Source organism: Stegastes partitus, unplaced genomic scaffold, assembly GCF_000690725.1.
Source record: "Stegastes partitus isolate 25-593 unplaced genomic scaffold, Stegastes_partitus-1.0.2 Scaffold46, whole genome shotgun sequence".
Classification (NCBI taxonomy): domain Eukaryota; kingdom Metazoa; phylum Chordata; class Actinopteri; family Pomacentridae; genus Stegastes; species Stegastes partitus.
Window position 1 is genome coordinate 125,910 of NW_007577777.1, and position 20,846 is coordinate 146,755.

At 41.9% G+C, this 20,846-nt stretch overlaps 1 protein-coding gene across 2 annotated transcripts in view; it reads left to right on the forward strand.

Moving 5' to 3' along the window:
- ripor2 (RHO family interacting cell polarization regulator 2) overlaps positions 1–20,846 on the forward strand; it is a 75,765-nt gene that overhangs the window by 27,726 nt on the left and 27,193 nt on the right. For both annotated transcript variants that reach the window (XM_008306376.1, XM_008306383.1), the window contains exon 2: positions 17,428–17,548. In XM_008306376.1, the coding sequence (XP_008304598.1) occupies positions 17,428–17,548 (121 nt within the window). The remainder of the gene's footprint in view (positions 1–17,427; positions 17,549–20,846) is intronic.

Genomic DNA, 20,846 nt, shown 5'->3' on the forward strand with positions numbered 1-20,846 from the left:
TGGAGTCTCCATGTTCTCCCCGTGCAGTGTGGGTTCTCTCCGGGTTCTCCGGCTTCCTCCCACAGTCCAAAAACATGTTGAGGTTAATTGGTGATTCTAAATTGTCCGTAGGTGTGAATGTGAGTGTGTTTGGTTGTCTGTCTCTAAATGCAGCCCTGTGATAGACTGGAGACCTGTCCAGGGTGTATAGATAACACTGGGTTACAAACAAATACTTTTTTGAGGGTGTCTAGGATTTTTTAGCTGATTTAGGACATTTTTGCAACGCTGAATCCAAAAATGACATCTGCTTTTCTGTATCCGGTCAAGTTTTTATGCCAACTTGATTTTAAAAAATCCATTTTACCAATAAATCGATTGCATTTTTTGACATTAGCGATTGATTTATTATAGTATTTCTCGTATGAAATCAGATCTTAGAGGGAAAAAAATTGTTTTCTGATCCTTTTCATAAGCTGAATGATCCAAAAGTTGATGAGCGTAAACATTTGTAAAGGTAAATACAAGTAAATTTCATGTTTTTTCAAATCTAATTTTGACCTCATTGAGCAAAACCAATGTAATATTTGGATTCAGCACGTTGCAATTGTCCAAAATCTGCTCAACAAACTTTGACACCAAAATGAGTGTAGACCAGTGTGATGGATGGATGGATGGATGAAAAAGATACCAAAAAATTACGACTAAGTTCAGCATTTAAACAGTACAGATACTGTATAAACCTTATGGATGCATCTTCACATTAGATAAAAAGACATTCAATAGGAGAAGCAATGAGAACACTGTTCTAGATGAGAATGGTTACAGTTGTATGTTTATTTCTTTTGGTTATGATCTGAAATGGTAAATCACACTGAGCGTGGTACAGCTGCACATTTCTACCAAGCATTTACCTTTAATGGCTGTTGCTAAAGCACACGTATGAAAGAAATGATACTGAGTGTATTCAGATGAAGGACAGGGATCAGTGCGAGTATATGAGTGGCACTTGACCCTTTTTGCGTGTCCCTCTCATCGTCCCTGTCTGTCTCTATCTTATGCTGCGGATAAAAGCTGACGCAGAAAAATATTGAAATAAAAAATAATCCATACAGGAGAGGGCAGTGAGTCCAGATGTGTGCCATGTGAACAGCTGTGCGCGCGGAGGTCAGGCTGGCGAGGAGGCAGGTGAACGAGTTCATCGTCGCGAAGGATGACGGCGCAGCCCGAGTCTGTACAGTTTATCTGCTGCATCGTCATCCACAGATGTGCAGACATGTTTGTGTTCTCCGTCTGAATCATCCTCGTCGCTGTCTCCAACTCTGTCTTTCTGTTTGTGTTGCTACTTCTTTTTTTTTTCTTTTTATCGCAAGTCTCTACACGTCCTCCCGAAATAATCAACTCTGAACTTTTAAGTAGTCCGTGTGCTCAAGTCTGCCTTTTATGAAGTGTTAATTCCCAGCCTAATGCTTCACAAGTGTTCGTGGTTTCTGAGCTTCAAAACGTCCTTCATGGCTCGTCAGTGACCCGCTCCCCGCTGAGCCTTCACTCCGAGCAGCACCATATTTTTCCACAGTTAGATTAAATATGTAAGTGTGAAACCGCAGTTTAGGGAGCGAGAGGAACAATCGTCCCCTCCGGTGGATTTCGCTGTCTGGGAGGAACTTATTTCAGGGATGTGTGGACAGGAGTTTTGTCTTTTTTTCCCCTCTCTCATGTCATTTTCCTTTCTTACTTTTTCTCCCTGGCATCATTCAGCCGCTCAGTTATTGTTATTCTGTTGTTGAGATTATGGAAATGGTTCAGTCAAAGCTACAAGAGCAGCGAGTGGAGCAGAAATCCACCGTGACTTGTGTTTGTAAATTACACCCACAGCGTTCAAAGGATTGCTGGTGAGAGAGAGAGAGTGTGCACTTGTAGTAGGAAATAAATAGAAGCAGGAAGCACGTGGTCCATGGATGTGGGACATAGTATGTTTATTTGGCTGCTGTTGGAGAGAAACCATGTGCAATTGTAGCGTAAATTGCAAGAGTTCATCGCTGTCAGTGCAGTTTTTATACATTTGTGCGCTCTAAAACAGACGTGTCTTTGTGTCTTTGTCCCTAGTTTCTGCAAAGTACAAGTGTGGCACAACTTGCAGCTCTGCCACCTTCACAGCTGATGCATCCCAGCGATGAACTGACTGGTTTTCTTCGTGTTGGGCTAATTCACACATGAGCAACACTCAGAGCTATCACAGTAGCAGCTATCAGTGAAAAGAATGTTGTCTTTTCCTGCTAAAAATAACAAATGGAGCTGAAATAACCGATGTAATCCTATTTGTACGGTAACCGCATTCCAGCGCCGCGGCATAGGTGGTCATTTTCAATCAGAGGCGCACATGATGGTGAAAGAAGTAGGAAACCACACCTCCTGCTGACCCAAATGCTGGTCAGCTGGACATATTGGAGAAATATGCATGGCGCATTGGGAAGAGGGTATTTTTTTCAACCTCTGAATGGCTAAGAATAGCTGTCGATGAGGTTTTATGCATTTTGAGGCACTGATTTTCTTGTTTTTCGGTGTATTTCTGCACAAATATTCCCACTTCACTTCAAAGACGATTGGGAAAAGTGTTTGTTTTCATGCTCTCGCTGTGCCGATGTTATCAGCCGCCACAGTAAAGGATTATGAGACATGTAGGATGTTTACAATTGCTAGGATGTCGAGCAATCAGCATCCGTATGAGAACTCTGAGCCGTTCCATTCGACCAGTTCTGATGTGTAAATCTTGGAACATAAATAATAAGATGTCAAAGAAAATCACTGCAGCAGAGATGTGGTTTCACAGACGCATGCTACGTAGATCTTATATGGACAGAAAAAGCAATGAAGATGTTTTTAAACGACTTAACACAAATTAAAAACTATTGAACTAAATTAGGAAATGGCAAGCAACATTTTTTTCATAAGGAAAGAGATCCTGGAATATATTGTCACAACAGGAAAAGTTAATGGGAAGAGAGGACGAGGCCGACAGAGAATGATAGATGACATCATGGCTACACATGGAAAAGGCAACAGTCACAATTCAGAAAGCAAAAGATTGGATTAGATTTAGAGAAATGATCGCCTGCGCTGAATGATATGGCACTTGATTGATTGAGGATGTTTCCACACAGCTAAAAAGCAGCACTTTCCACTCTCGCTGGTTCCAAATCTGTCACCTCAGATGACACCAAGCACCACGGGCGGATGTGAGGCTTCAGGTGGGCTCCAGCCCACACAAACTCAGCTGTGACTGCTTTCTGAGATGATAAAGTAATGTTAGCGCTGTAGCCGTGCAGTAATGATGTTGTCGTGGCACTACTTCACTTTGTTGTGTTTAATGACTTTGTTGTCAGCAGGAGACGTGTTCTTATGGATTAAGCCCTTGTCTCTCAGTTTTGTACTTTCTAATATATAAATGTCAAAAAAAAAAAAACCCCTGATAATCTTGGAGACCACTAATCTGGACGGTGCATTTACTGGTATGGCTTACAGTTCTCACAAGTGATTACAAGCCGCTCTCCGCTGCTGAAATGTCAGCAGCAGCTGCTTGAATGTGACTTCAGTGCGGACACGCCTCAGTTAATCTGGTCATCTGCACATTTAAATGCCACTCCACATCCTGGCCTTAATTTTTTCGCTGCCTCACGAGGATACTGATGACCTATAATTAGAACAGAGTGACTATAATCACAACGTAACGATATGTAGGGGGGAAATCTGAACACACTCGCACACGGACTGGGCTTTAAAGAGCAGGAGGTGCCTTTGAACGGCGGGGAAATGTCACTGAGGTGGAGAGACGTGAGCTCGAGTTAAATATGGTGGGATGAAAGAAGAACATAAAGAATACTAAACACCTGCACTGATTGAGGTGACATGTGAAGGAATCAGGATTAGACCAGGCCAAAGTTGGCATCAAGTACCTGTCTGGTTCTGGCGGTTTCAGAAAATGTGATGTTGGATTTAATGTTCAAGATATCTGACCCGTCTCGTCTTTAATGCGATGGAGTTCAAAAGACTCACAACAGCCGCGTCCCCTCAGCAACCTTTTTGTCCCAGTCTGTCTCCTGATAAACTTACTGAACCGCGTCAGATGACTGAATTGACCGTCAGCTGATTCTCATTATTTATAGAGTTCAACCAGTTCAGTGCCGACCCAATAAAACTTTGGCGGTTTATTTAGTAAATCACTCATCATGGGAGGACGTCTGAGAGCAGACCAGTCGGACTAATTAGGTCAGGGTTGGTGGGCAGCTTGATTATTTTTGGTCAGGAAAGATGCTGACACACAGGAAGTTCAGTCAAATAAACAAAATAGCTGTGTTAAACTTGGCATTTGGAGAAGTGGCTTATTTGTTGCCTTGGTAGGAGTTTGATGAGAATATCAGTATGAACCAGCACCCTGTTTCTAGTCTTTAAGCCAACCAAAGCCAACTCTCTGATCCTTAAAACCCACTGCTGGGCTTGAAATGCGTGTTATTTTAGAAGAACTGCCTGACGGTACACTAACTAATCATGTTTTTTTTTAGGAAACTAACCAAATCTAAAGATAGAATTGTGATATTTCATAAAATCTCTTTATTCGACTTGTGTCATTCGAAAATTTAAAGCTTGCTCTAACCAGATATCGTAAAAATTAAAAAAAATTCTGAGCAACTATGAAGCTTTGACTAAATCAGCTGCGATTAACAGTCACATGAAAAACATTCAGGGACTTTTCAGGTGAACTAGGTTGAACTGCAGCCTGTGTTTACTCAGAGCAGATAAGAGTCAAGTATGGAAACAGAAAATATCTTTAGTATGTAGTCAGCGTTGTTTTTCCAGTCTTGGTATCACCTGTTAACAACTAACAACTCAATGTTGAGTCCAAGTTTTGTCAACTTTTATAAATTGCACAATCGATTTAGTATTTGTGGCATTTTAACGTTGTAATACTGGACAAAAGACAGTTTTGAGTTGACGTCTGTCCATGTTTGTGCTGCTTCCATTGAAGTGCAGGACTTTATACTGAAGGAAAAATTAACCCACAGGTACTAAAAATGTGACATAAGCAGAAAACAGCTCCATCTATCCATCCATCCATCCATCCATCCATCCATCCATCCATTCATCATCTATACACCGCTTAATCCTCACTAGGGTCATCGGGGGCTGGAGTCTATCCCAGCTGACTCAGGGTGAAGGCAGGAGACACCTGGACAGGTCACCAGTCTATCACAGGGCTACACTTACAGACAACCAAGAACACTCACATTCACACCTACGACAATTTAGAATCACCAATTAACCTCAACATGTTTTTGGACTGTGTGGGAGGAAGCCGGAGAACCCGGAGAGAACCCACGCTGCACGCTGGGGAGAACATGCAAACTCCACGCAGAAAGATCCCGGGTGTCCTCAGTGGGACGCGAACCGGTGACCTTCTACCTGTGAGGCGACAGTGCTAACCAGCTTTCCACCTTGCAGCCGGCTCCAAACTCTTAAATAGAAATCAAATCTGTGGCTAAACTCACTTGTTTCTTGTTTTATGGGTCTCTAGGGTTTTGCACTTGTCAAACGGACCATCAGTTCCTTTGTCTGTGCTGCGTGTAACTTTGCTGTATTTGTCCATCATTTGAGTTTATTCAAGAACGTTCTGCCGTTGTGACCATTCATCGGGGCTTTGTGAACATTTGTCGGAGGTGACTGATGGGTTTTGTGCCCGAGGTGCTCTCGCTACACATGAGCACAGCGTATTGTAACTCCTCTACTGTCCATTGTTTCTTTTGTGTGATGGGATTCCTGGAACAGCGAGCTGCTGACTCTTTAGTCAGAGCGTAAAAATGTTGTTTATGGTCGTACGGGTGATGGAGCAGTAAGTCATAACGGGGTCTCTGTTCTCAGGTTCAAAGCTTTGGGTGAATTCCTGACTGTCACCAGGTCGTGGTATTTACAACATCTTCCTCTGTCTGAGGAGGCATGCGGATATTTTCTACAAGCTGATAACCAGATGGAGATTAGTTTAGACTGGCCAGGCAGGTCTTCTCTGGATTTGATATCATCTGTTTACTTGTATGAATCTCTGCTTGGTTTGACGAAGCATTAACGCTGCATTAACGGATGTTTTTTAGATACTTACAGGCAGCAGAAAAAAACAAATATATCAACACCTTTTGAAGTTAACAGGGTGCAAAGTGTTGAAAGTGTTGGGCCTGATGAATGAGTCCTACGCTGTGCTTTGAGGTCGGTTTAGGTCTTTTGAGGATAATTTTCACTGTTAAACGCCCCACTACTTTCACCAACTAGTCACTAATTGTGTCTGTCTGCTGTTTGTTGCTGAGCAGGCAGTCGGCTCATCAAATGTGTGTTGTGGATGAAAATAACTTTGGTCAGAGCAATAAGAGTGAACCCAAACAGTAAAGTTGTGGGTCCAGAAACCAAAACAAAGAGCCTACAGACGTTAAAAAGCTGTGACGATCTCAGGGGATTTACAGTCAGGTGATATTTCTTTGCCACTATAGCGACACAGTTCATAGGCACAGAGTATTGAGATCTGTTAATTGTGTTAAAATAACTGATGGTAGCGGCTTTCGTTTTCGGCAGTTTACATGTGGGTCATTCCATGTTTTTAGAACAATTGCTTCTAGCCTGAAATTTTTATGGTATCAGATGTATGACTTTTTTTTTTTTAAATATTTGAACTCCAGAACTCTACTTGGACTTGGCTCTTTAGCAATACAGTCGTGACTCGATAATCCGACACAAATGTAAAACCATCTTTTATGTTGGATAGCAAGGCTGTCAGATTGTCAAGACGGAGGTCGAGATACAAGGAGAGCTTGATGCTTGAAGGCTCATTTGTTGTTAATATTCATTGTTTATAGTTGTTATAATAACTAGTGTATTGTTGGAACACAACGCATCGCTGGATTTCACTCCTAATTGACCACTTGTGCACGTTCCGGCCACTTCCACCCCGGGGGAGCGCTCCGACTGTGTGGAAGTGCCCAGAACGCACAGGCAGTATTTGGTGCTGATGCCAGTTTAGAATAACGGTCACACTTCTGTTTCCACCATCGGTGGCAGTGGTGGCGAGGGAGTGGCAGATACCTTCCATCGTTACCATCAGTGTTTACTTCCACAAACACTGGGCACGCTCTCTGCTTGTGACGTCGTCGTGTCCTCTTCTGCGCATGCGGGACACTTTTGGGTCGTATGAAGTTCACACAGCTGATCACATACAAGTCGCATTTAATTGAAAATGTGAACGAACTCACAAACAAAATCGGATTTCACAAAAAAATCCTCATTGAGCATCAAGTCCTGCAGTCTGAACGTAGCCAATCTGTCAGATTGTTCAGTCAGATAATACGCCGTTATCCTTATTTGTGACATAAAATGTCATGTCGGAGTCGGAATCCAAGGCTGTCGGTATGTTAAGGCTATTTTTAATGGGTTCCGTTTGTATCTCCTAAAAACCTGTCGGATAGCAAGGTTTTTGGATTGTTAAGGGTCTGACTATTGAGTCACGACTGTATTTTTGTTTTGTGGTACAACTTGTCATACCCTTTGAAAGTTAAACGAAATTAACCTTTTATTTTTTCTTTTTGTGACAAAGTATTTCATATAAAAAAGTAATCTATATGTTTTATTTTGTTTTATGGTGACATAAAACTACATATGGGTCAGAAGATATCACTAGTTAACTTCTGCGTTATACATTTTTTTGTAAATGTGTCCTCAAAGATGGAACTTTTCATGACAGCTGCCATTTTTTTTCATATTTCTACTCACCCATAATCAACGGCTATATAATCTACTTGTCCACCATTACAGATTCTGAATCAATGGCATGAAATACCAATGAATATTTCAGGCTTCAATCTTGAATAGTTCCAGAGATATTATCTGAAAAAAATGGAAGAGCAGGTTATTATCTGCAATAAAAAAAAAAAGTGCTTTATATATTTATCTAGAATTCAAACAAATACATTAATTAAAAACAGATAGCATATTAAATATCCATATTTCATGATAAAGTTTCAAACACATCAGAGATGGCTGAGCAGATGTAGTACCCATATTGTATACCAGTAGGTTTTACATTACTTAAACTTTCTCCCTGTTTGATTCCTCTTCAGTGTTTGCTGGCAGCGAGAACTCAGCGGACTATTCTGCGAGTCATCCCATTATTAACGCCGTTTCATTGCCACCTCACAAGGCAACATTTTTCTGCTCCGCACTGTCATCTTAAAGCAAATTCCTCTCTGCCTTTTAGGGATTTTTGAGAAGCCTTTTTAGTGGAGATGAATAAAACCTCCATCCTCAAGAGGAACTTAGGCTTCTCCTCAGCGCTGTGGATAATGAGGCTCGCTGTTCCTAAAGTCATTTCGCCTTGTAAAAGTAGCTGTAAACTGCCAAATCCAGAATTCAGTTAAGAAGCAATATCTTTCTGCGGTATAGTCGTGTAGATTCACATTTGCATTCGCGCTGCTCCGGTGATGCTTTTCATAAACTGTACTTGTGGTTTTCTGCAGATTTGTCAGTGTCACACTTTACCTGCAGGGATTTAAAACAGGTTCTTTCCAAGATGGTCGTGAGGTTTATGGGACGTATGATGAAAGAGGGATTAAAACATGTTGCCTCTCATCCCAGAATGAATCTCATGCACCTTATGCATGCGTGGAATAATCTGTATAATCTATAATTTCAGTTTGTCTTACTTGCTCGAGCAAGCTTTTCATTTGCATGCAGACGTTTTGCAGCGTAACATGAGCGTGCTGAGAAGCCCAAAGCAGAACCTCTCTAATCTTACTTATCGTAGCGACATTTGAGAAGATCATTACAGGTTCATGTGCTTAGGTAACCAAACTGTCACCATGCACTTGTTTTTGATTTTACAGCGTTTGCCGGAAGAGAAACAGAAACAACAGTGTGTGTTTTGGCTCAGAGCTGGCAGCCTGCAGCCAGTTTTATCCCAGTTTGGAGCTACACCAGCAGTTACCCTCCTCACTGAACCAGTTCACACAAACACAGACTCCTGGATAGCTGAGCAGCTCTCAGGCACACGCTCGCAACCTGCAGGCTGTGTTGGAACACGTTCACAGTCATATGTAGGCAACATGTCATCATCGCTGCGACCTCTTGCTCGTCTCTTTTCGCATCTTTTTCTACACTTTATCCCTTTTCCTGCATAAAAGCTCTCATCATCTCCTGCCTGCTTTTTTCTTTAATTGCTTTTTTTCTGTTTTTAACCTCCTGTCACATTAAATAAATAAAAATAGAAAGAAAGCTGCTTACTTTTTATGACTCGTGGACACGTTTTAAGCAGTAAAAGATCGGAACATTAAAAAGAAAAAAGGGTTATTTTTTCCCCCCAAATGAAGGTTTGGTGCTTTAAAAGCCTCGGCCCTGTAACACGAGGGTGTGTGTGTCCTACTTCTTGGCAGTTGGCTCATAACCGTTGTTTTACGTAACACACACTTCATCCCATTTTGTCTGCTGTTGCCATGGTGAGGCTAATTTATACCGGCATTAAGAATTAGGCCTCTCTTGTTAACATGCACTGCGGGCTGACGCTGGGGTTTTTTTTTTTTTTTGCAACACATAAATACACACTCGTGCACATTCGGAAACACACACTGGGGTTATTCAAGAGTTAAATGAGGGGTTGTGTGCGTGCGGCTGATTGTGAGGTCGGACGAGACCCCGTGTATAAAAGAGGAGGCTGAACTGAGCACAATGAGCAAAAGTGCAAGTGTGTTTGTTCTGTGCAGTTTAACTTCAGACGAAAAGCTCCGAACGATTGATGGGATTATTAGTGTGCATAATTTAGAGACGCAGCAGGGTTTGTTTACATTCAGCGATTGTGCAAAGTAATACAGACTTTTACTGAGTTGCAGCATAACTTCTTCTTCTCTCCAGTTTTTTATTTTTTTGAGATTGCCGTGGCTGAAGGCTTTTGCCTCGTGAGTGTTCTTCTCATGCCGTAATTAATAATTAATCACAGTGACGCAAGGAGAAGAGGCACAAAACGAGAGAAAGGAGATGCAAAAGAATAAGAAAGTTGAGTCATGCTGTCGTTGAAGAAGTGGGAGAAGTGTTTGGAGAAAACAATTCAAACATCTGAGTCACTTAAATACAAGACATGAATGGAGGATTGAGAAGATTAGAACAACTGTTGTCTCGTGTGTTTCTTTGGCAGAAGTCAGAAAGCGTGGCAGCTGAAGTGTATTTAGAGGAGAAGTTGTGTGGTTGTTGTGAGTGTTGACGGGCGCTATGGTCGGCAAGGTGAGGGTCATCGCTCTGAACACTGAGAAAGTTTTTTTCCACATTTTTACTCGCTGTGGGCTCATTTTTCCCTACAATATAAAGTCCAGCACAACCATGGCCAGTAATAACGTCATGAATCCAAAAAAAACAAAACAACTGAAGCTGAATTTCTTTCATTTCTTATTTTATGAACATTTAAAAATCTGGAATCAACGTATACAACACTTTTTCTTACAGGTATTACCAGCACTGGGAAACAAATAATTATTCAACATAATAGAGGATATTTAACTTTTTACACTTTTTAAGATGTGTTTTGGCATTTTGCTTTAATTGGACACACAGAGATAGAGACTGGAAAGTGGGGAGGAGAGATAGGGAGAACCATGCAGCAACTCACCACCTTGTTTTTATCCTTATCTGCTCTCTGCTCTGGGTAAACACAACCTGCAGCTCAGCCGAAAAGTCCCTAATTTTTTTCCAATGTTGGACAAAGCTGAGTCACAAATTATAATTGCGCAGATTTTTCTTGTTTTTTACAGAATCTGATGAGTGTAAACAGTTTATTTTAGATACAGTCGTGACTCAATAATCCGACATTAAATGTAAAACCTTCTTTTATGTCAGATAGCAAGGCTGTCGGATTGTCAAGACGGAGGTGGAGATACAAGGAGGGCTTGATGCTGGAAGGCTCATTTGTTGTTTATAGTTGTTATAATAACTAGTGTATTGTTAGAACACTACGCATCGCTAGATTTCACGCCTAGTTGACCGGTGCGGTTGTGCACATTCCGGCCACTTCCACCCGGTTGGAGCGCACCCCCAGGGTGGAAGTGGCCGGAACACACAGGCAGTATTTGGCTGCTGATGCCAGTTTAGTTAGCGGTCCCAGTTCTGTTTCCACCATTGGTGGTGGTGGCAGGGGCGGGAGAGTGGCGGGCAAGATATGCTCCATTGTTACCATCCGTGTTTACTTCTGTAAACATTGAGCACGCTCTCTGCGTATGATGTCGTCATGTCCTCTTCTGTGCATGTGGGACACTTTTGGGTCGTATGAAGTTCACACAGCTGATCACATACAAGTCGTATTTAACTGGAAATGTGAACGAACTCACAAAAAAATCGGATTTCACAAAAAAGTCTGAATTGAGCATCAAGTCCTGCAGTGTGAACGTAGCCAATCTGTGGGATTGTTCAATCAGATAATACGCCGTTATCCTTATTTGTGACATTAAACGTCATGTTGGAGTCAGAATCCAAGGCTGTCGGTATGTTAAGGCTATTTGTTATGGGTTCCGTTTGTTTTTCCTAAAAACCTGTCGGATAGTAAGGTTTTCAGATTGTCAAGGGTTGGACTATTGAGTCACAACTGTGTTTTCTTTAAATGAGACATGTAGAATACTGTGATTTTGTGGAAATATCACAATTTTAAGCTTAGATTTAATTTTTCTCATGTAACAGCATGTGACAGATCAGATGTCATCATTTCTGCACTTTATCTGCTTACTGTCGACACTTTCCATTTTTTAATGTTTATTTTGGGATTTTTTTTGTTGTGTGTTTATTTGTGGACGTGTGCTGCTGCCGTTTTTGGCCGGGTCACCCTTGTGAAAGAGGTTTCAATCTCAGTGGGTCTTTTATATGGTTAAATAAAGGTCAAAAAAACAGATGAGTGTACAGAAAATCCAATGCTTTAACAGTTTCTGGCTCTGATAAATCATTTTCCCATTTTAACCATGGAAGGCTGGGCAATTAGTGAGCCGTGGTGTTAGCTCCCTCCTCTACCCCCGTCCATCACATGACTGTAGAACTACACATCGCAGCTTTCCATCAAGAGGTTCTTGCATCTCACAGTTAGTTCAACGACTTTCTTTTCCGCCTCTTTCTCCCCTCAGACGTTCTCTCATCCATCATTCACTCATGCCTCATCATCCCAGACACACACACACACACAAACACACACTGGCGCAGACGCTGTGTGAGGTAAGACTGATGCATTAATGCACATGGGCCTTGGAGAGCTGACAGCAAATTGATATTACACCAGGTGTCCTGCTCTCTCCTGCCACCTCCCCTTTCACTAATTGTGTATTTGTGTCCGCTCTTGGCAAGCCGCAGCTCCGCATACTGATCAATGCGATGCTCACAAAATTCCACAAAATAACCGCGCGCACACACACACACACACACACACACACACACACCGTTCACAGGGGCATTTAAGGCTGAGATGAAAGAGCAGTGAATGGAGTGACTGGCAGCTGTATTCAGCCTGGGCAGTGGCTGGCAGCAAACCAGGACACACTGCAAGTGGGCATTGTTGTTCTCCCTGTGAAAGGCTCTTTAGACGAGATGAGCGGTGACACTAAGAGGTGCGGAGGAAAGGTTTTTATGATTCAGTGGTTGAGCTCGGCTCTTTGTGAGGGTGTGTGTGTGTGTGTGTGTGTCTTTATCTGCGCGGTAACATTGATTTAAATGTTGTTTTTGAAGGGGGCCTTGCTGAGGCTGGGAAAGGCTTTTGGGAAAATCCAGAAACCTGGACAAGAGTGTGAACATTTTAAACACCGCTGTCAGCTGCAAAAGCACATCAAGAGAGTTAAAACAGGATGTATGTGTCTTAGCATTGACTACATTGTAAATATTTAACCCATAAATCATGAATAGAGAGGAAACAGATCACTAGTGAATGTACTGATTATTTTCATTCTTCATTTATCTGAAGCTTGATCGTCTTTTTGTACTCGAAATAGTGAAATTTGTCCGTCACAGTTGCCCGTTATAACAACTACAGATGTCTTCTTTTGTCAACAACACAGAAAAGTCATCAAATTCTCACATTTAATCACATTTGAGAAGCTGTAACATTTAACATTTGTGCTTCAAAAGTGGCTGTTGTTGGTGAATTTTCTTTTGATCGACTAATCGATTAACTGTCCGATAATCTCAAGAAGCAAACAGCTGATGTTTCCTGTTTTTATAGCAGCTTTCATAGCTTGTATAGAGACGCGGCAGATTTTATATTTAGGAGGGTACATGCTGTGCTGTATTGAAAACATGGGATAAATCTGTTTTTTGACGGAGAGCGGAGACAAGATGATTACCTTTTTATAAAGTGCCACATTTATCCAGTGGTGTCTGAAAAGTCTCTTCAATTGTGTGACTGCTGTTTATTCTCAGATGATAGGAAAAGGTACTGAGTGTTGTTCCTCTGAGCCCTCATCATGGGCAGAGTTAGCTCTGTGTACTGTTTGGGAACATGAAGGGACTTAAACCTGAACAGTCTCTACAATATGGTGTCACTGTCACAGAGCACAGTTTGGTCGAGCGTCCACACTTTCTCGTCCCCCTGTCGTTTTGTTTGGACTAAATCTACGGGAGATCTTCAGGAAATGGCCAAAGTGCTCTGAACAGTGTCCATCCTGTTCTGTTATTATCCAGAGTGCATTAGGTAACAAGATGTACCATCATTTGCCTCCCACTGCTCTTCTTTTAGGGGAGTGAGTCAGAAAGTCAGAGAGGTAAACATGGAACTGTGCTGCTGAACATCCACAGACCAAAATGGACCAAAGTGTTTCAGAGCATTAGAGCAAATTGCAGCTCTCCTGTAAAGGCTGTGGTTACGAACAGGCGATAATGTGGTATGAGTGATTATTGTCTCTCAGCAGAAGCATATCATGATGGTATTACAGCATAGTGTGAGAAATTTGCCATACAAATTATTATTTAAACGCAAGACCAGTTACTTAGTCTACTTCTTGTTTAGCCCATAGGAAGCATTTGGGGTTCACATTGTCATCACATTGATTCCTTTTTTATTAGATTTACTACACTTTTGCCATTTAGTGATATACAGACAAGTGAGTCAGTGCACCTTTGCGTTGATTCTCCTCGTGTCTGGAACCAAACTGAAGAAATTATTCCTTCATTTGGTGTTTTGATGATAGTTATAGGCAGCGCTGTCAAACATCAAAGTCTCCCATAGGTGTTCAAGTAGGTTGAGACATGGAGACTACGAAGGCCATAGCACATGATTCACATTAAATATGTGCTATTGTGCACAATTTCCAACCCTCTTTACTGATGTTTTTCCATAGCTCTAAATGCAGATGTCACTTTAGCCGCCATTCTTATTGAAACTCTAGCCGGTTGAGCTGTCCATGTAACTGAAGCTCCTGCCATCCGCGCCCCAACAATGAGTGCTTGTTCAACGTCACTGCATCAATGTGGGAAGTAAAATCACTTAAGACGGTTTCTTCTGGTGTTAAGTTGAGCTTGAGAGCTACATTTGTAGATCTTTGGGTATCTGGGTAAGTCGAAACGAAAAAATGAAGCACCTGATGTTACTTCTCCTTGTATATAGGTTGACTGAAAGAGTGCATGTGTGAGTGTTTACAGCAGGAAATGGATCACGTTGGAAAGGAAACGTGTTTATAGTCATTTCGAGTGGAAAGCTGGCAGCTGTCGAGAGGGTGACAGAGTGGAGACATGCAATCTCGCTTAAAAATGGGGATGACGACGAGCGTTTTAGAGTGTCTCCAGAGATAGGACTCTGATGGTGGTGCATTGTGTTGCACACGTGAAAACTGCCACAAATAGTTGAGTAACAAATGAAAAAAGAGAGTTGGAAACGCCTCGCTGCTTTCTCCTCCTAACAACTGGGCAATCATAGTATAAAGTGGTTGAAAGAGGGTTCTGTCCATTGAACATGCAGTTTGGACAGAAGCTGAATCCTGCTTAACGTTGTCTGCATGTGAATGTATCACTGTGAGCTTCATTACTCAGTATTTTCTGCTGGGATGCTACGATCAACTACCAAAGAAATGTGCTAAAGAGTCTGCAAAGCTCCACTGAGCTCACAAGATCTACAAAGTTGGACAACAAATTTAGACATTTCACATTACGTATAGTAATTTTAACCATTTTCAAAATAAAAAATATTCATTTGTGCAGTTTTAAAACTATTGTGATAATAGTTTCATCCCATCATTGAAAAAATATCTCATAGAAGTTCATTAATGGCTCCATCTGACCAATCAACCAGTCCAGGAAATACACCTCTCCAACCATTGGTCCTAATGATCCATTCACTGAGTCACAGCATCAGGGTCCTCTGTGTTAATCTCAACTAGCTTCTATTAATAGCCTGAGCAGTATCAGTATCTGGTCCATTGTTCCCCCACCGCAAAACACGGATCTAGTCTTTCCTCGAGCCCCGTGCCGGGTCTTTGTGTGGCTGTTTGTCTGCCACACAGTCGAGAAGAGATGATATCAGGTTACTGGTTCAATCAGTTGTCGGACTGTGGATGGAGGTGTTGTGTGTGCTCACATTAGCATTTCAACACGAGCCTTTCACTGCCCCCCCCAAACACACAGAAGTCCTCCGGAGACATAAAGATGGATAGATCAGTGGAAAAAAAAAAAGAACGGGGCCCCACACACAAACACAGCGACACAAACAGACAGAGAAATCCAGTGTTTTGCTTGTCGCTTCGTTGGCTAAGTTGTTGAACTGGTAACACTGCGGGATGGCTTGTCTGGTTTGTGTGAGGATGAGAGGCAGAAACGGAGGAGAGCTGAATACCAGAACTTCACAGCTCTGCTTGTTAGCGGAGTTTAATTTGATTTGACAAATCTGTCTCATTCTGTTTGCCTCCTTTAGGCTTGTCTCTTTCCAACGTAGTTCTCCTTCAGCTCAGCTGTAAATTGATACAGATGAGCAAGATGGAGATCAAACGCCTCAACACCAAGTTTACAGTCATCATATTATTGTCACCAAGGTCAAGTGTTGAGCCATTATTTGCTACTAAGAGATGTGTTTGTTTGGTGTTTATATGACTAAAAAGTGCTGCGTTGGTGGAGGCGTAGGAACCAGTAAATCATTGAAATACAGTTCAGGGAAACATTATAATATCATGAGACACCCCTGGAGAAATGGAGTCATTTTTCTTTGTGTTACTATTTGCAGAATGAACAGCAGAAATATGCTGATCGTGTTAGAAACTAGTCTGACGTGGCTGGATTTTTTCTTATTAAGGTAACAGAGCTGTTATCTGAACACACATTATCGGCTTCAGATTTCAGCCTCACATGCAACCTTCTCTTCCTGTTCTGTAGCAAACACTGACCTCTAACTTGTTAACAAAATCGCACTTCATGAAGAAACTCAGTTGCCATCCTTTGATTTCCTTTTGCATTCTCGTGACATGAGGAAAGCGTACCACCTTTTAAGCATTCATTCATTGAACGGCTCTGAACTGCCCTTTCGGTTTAAATGTCACCCTGCTGCCACCAGCACCCGCGATCTGGACAAAATCTCACCCCGCTAGTTGAAAGCGCGATTCCGTTATCTCCGTGGATTCTTCCCCTTCGGGGCACTCGATCTCTGCTACATCATTATCTGACAGCTATATTTGGATGTTTCTCCGTCTATTTCCAGCTCGCTCCCTGAGTGGCCACGTGAGTCATGTTGAGTTCTGCATCTCCGGCTTAAACAAAAAAGAAAAAAGAAAGGTTGAAATCTTGTCAGTGCTGCTGCAGGTAAATATAGACACAGTGATTAAAAGATGTCTTAACTGTGTTGGAGGCTGGTTAGATAACTAAGCTACAGGGCAGTTTGGATTTGCTTTTCAGGAATTCATTGTAAGTGTTAGATGGTGAAACTGGTCTTTAAAACTGCAGCACATGTGTGGTCAAGTATGTAGGGACTTCCGCTCTTAGATTTCTAAACAGCTGTCAGTCTGAAGAATTGCACATTTAGAAAAAAAAGGTCCCCCACTTAGTTCAGGTAGAAAATATGCCAAAAGTACAGAGCACGCTTAATGAAAAGTGACAGGAGTCATGTGTTGTGACACCTGCCTGAGGGGTAACAGTATGTTTGTAGCTGAGTGGTGACAAATAAGCCCGAGGAGCCGAGACACGTTAGCGCAAGCTCTGAATGCTGCTCGTCCACTTCGCACATCACCAACAGTGTCGACATTGTGCCGGGTTGCTCACTGCACTCCGGTTAACCCTCCTGTTGACGTGGTTCTGGCGTTAATTGAGTTCACAAGATGCTTTTGTTGGGGCTGTTACGTACGACCGACCGTCATCCTGAATCATCCTCTTCTTGTCCGAATGTTGCCACTGGCTTTGTATTGAATGGATCTGTCTCGTCTGTCTTTTCTCCAGGAGTGTCGTCCCGCGTCCCGGAGATCATGGCGGCCGGCACCCACTCCCCCGGTGGGCCCAATGGCATAATCCGGAGTCAGTCCTTCGCAGGCTTCAGCACGCTACAAGAACGACGCTCACGGTAAGCGAAGGGCCTCACCGGTCCTGAACTGTTAATCAATGATGAAGTTACTTATTTCTGAAATAACAATTGGGTGCAAGGGGTGAATTAAAGTATCTAAAACACTCCCTCTGATTGATTTTTCCACAGCAACATTTATGTTTTATCTTTTTGGCATGCCTGCGTGTTATTGATCGTTGCCGCTTTGCTAGTATGTCAGCTTTTAATATTTGGCAATAGATTAGAAGTGCAAGGCAAATTACATTACAACATTTTTGCTGCATGATCCAAAATGAATACTTGTACTGCTCTCATTGACTGATCTACAAGAGAAGCCCGTCTGATAGAACTTAATCTACTCTGATTTAAGTGTTCTTGGAGTTCTTTAACTTTATTTAATAGATACAGAGTTTGTTGACATGCAGGCTCCACATGTGCACAGCGAAATGAGCAAGGAACAGGAGAGAAAAGAAAGATGTGATTACAAAAAACCACATTTCTTTCACAAGACAGATGTTGCCGGCACATCAGGCGACATGACTAGTTTGTTTGACCATTTAAATCATCACTACAGAGTTCTGTGTGACAGGTGCAAAGCCAGATCAGAATGTCATCCAAAGCAAAAAAAAAAAAAAAAAAGATTCTGGAAAAAAAAAAAAAAAAAAAGATTCTGGATCATTTTGAGAGGGTTAACCCATATGAGAAAGGTTATAATCAGCTTCATTCAGCTTTTTGAAATGACCTATTAATATTGATGCAGCTGCACTCGCCTACACATCCTAATAATTTGTTTTTCAAATGGTTATCCAAGATGTATCTCAAAATGATTTGCAGAAAAACAAAACGTTGTGATGCCAGTTTTTTCCAATATGTTGCAGCCCTAGTAGATTGATAAACACACGATATCAGCTAATGACCACATGAGTGGTGTTTCTTTTAGCTGAAATTGACGAGCAGAAATAAAATACCAAATTTTGTGTCCACATATACCGTCTTATGTGATACGTTTGATACATACTGTGGTCACAACTCTTTGAAGAAATAACTTTGTGATTTAAAAACTATTTTTTCATAGAAGTCAGCCAACAGTCTCAACATCGGTGTAGATATAAGAAAGTTAGTTGTTGTACGTTGTTGCAAAAATAGCAGCAAATTCTGCATTTGTATGTGTTGAACTAACTCCTCATCAGCGGATTGAAATTTGACTTTGCTAAAAATAGTTTTCAGTCGTCAAGTAGCAACAACCGCCATTCACACTATCTGGTGATTTGACCGTGATTTTGTATGACAGAGATGAATGAGAAAAAAAAATCACACGCGTCGAAGCTCTGAGTCAGTTTAAAATGTTGAGGGGAAAGCAGCTATATTTAGTCTTTTGAAATGAAAATGTTTCTATGTTTGTGCCCTACATATAAGTACAGCTTTTCCTCACACCCAACTGTCAATCTGAAGTAAATCCTGCAAAGCCTTCGCATGCTGGTGACTTTGCGTTTTTAGCTGTGCGCTGATTTAACAGAAATGACCCATTAAGAAATCTCATCCGTTACAGCAAACCGGGCTTATATTCAAATTTCACTCACGCAGATGGAATGTACTGACTCAATAATCTGGAGTTCACGGTGATCAACAAGCCACAGCAGGTTTTAAGAACCTGTAAAGAATCCTTAAGAGCTGATCATCGCTCCGCCGCCACGTACGCTCGCAGCCGGCTCAGATTTCGGATTGTTTTCATTCATAGCCAGAAGTTTGCGGCGAGAAGTTGGAGATCAATAGAGCTCTCGAGAGATGAGCGTTTTATCTGTTGTTCTGCCTCGTTGACTCATCTGCGACGGTCCTCGCTCCATCGCCACAAGACAAAACGTGCCCACATTCTCATCCCAGTTATATCTCTTAAAATCTTTCGGTTTTCTGGTCGTCTTCAGCGGTTCTGAACCCATCTGAAGACGCTGTTCCCCCTCTTTTCTCCGCGCTCAGACAGCGAATGGGATAATTGGCTGGAATGACTGGGGCTGTGTGGGCGACTGACAGCGACAGACAAGTTACCATTCTGATAATGAGCGAGGTGGAAAGCTGCAGAGATACGGCTTCTGAAGCCACTGGAGTGTGTCACTGTCTGAGTATGCTGTATCTGTTAGCGTTATTGAGCAGTGGACGCTCCGTGTGTGTGCCCATGTGTGTGTTTCATGTGCATTCACGCTTGCCTGCATGCTGCAAACTGAGGTGCAAATTCACAATTATAAGCCTGTATGGAATTGTATGTATGCGTATTTCTGTCCCAGCAGAGAGACCCTCTACAACACCACAGCTTGCGTGACCCCAAGGCTACGCGGCGCTCTCATTCAGTGTTGCCCTACATTTGTGGCAGCTCAGCTTAACTTGTGCTGCTGCTGCTGCTGCTGCTGGCGTGCAGCAAGACGTGGCACGTTCCAACTTGTCGAGCGTTGGAATTGGTTGTCGCGATGTCCCTGAAATGACTCCGGGATCATTTCATTAAGACGAGGGAAATGTCATTTGTCAGCTAAATCTGTAATGGTTTTAAAAGCTGAAATGTGCATGAGCGGCTCAGAGGAGTGTGACCTAAAACGGATTAATACGAGGAGAGAAAGGCGTGCGAGGTGGCTGTAGTGATTAGAAAAAAATGTGTTTTGCTCTATTTAACTACAGAAATGAGGCTCAGAGAAAAGATTTGGTGAGTTACAGGAAATTATTTGATAATTTATGGGTTGTTTCATAATTCATCGAGAAACAAATGCCAAAAAGATTCTTATATAAGAGTTGTCATTTGCTCTTTTTTATGTAAATGTTATTTTAAGACTTTGAAAATGTAAACTTTGGCTGTTAGGAAATGTACTGCAGAGTTTGGACTCTTTTTTTCTGTTATTTATGATGAATTACGATGATCTAAAAATGTATTTCAAAAGAAAATAATCATCACTGGAGCCTTACTTAGAACAGTTTGTGGGTAAGTGAAGGCGTCCTACTTTATGTGTTTGCACATATGTACACATCGAAGGCTTTTATCACAGTTTTATAAATGAAAAACTAAACCGAAAATGATTGACCATAAAGATAAGTGAGTTGCAGCCCCACACTACAACTATGAATCCAGTTAAAGGAGCTCGTGTCACTGGGTGAGTGTGAGAGATTTGTTGACTTCTCCTCTTTGAGTCAATCACACAGTTGTTGGTCGATTGCTGGAGGACTGCAGAGCGAACACACTGAAGAGCACTAGAATGTCATTGATTGCTGCGAGCGTGATTGTCTCAGTCCGTGTATTTGTAAGTTCTCCCCAGCTGAAGACGAACGACAAGTCGAACGC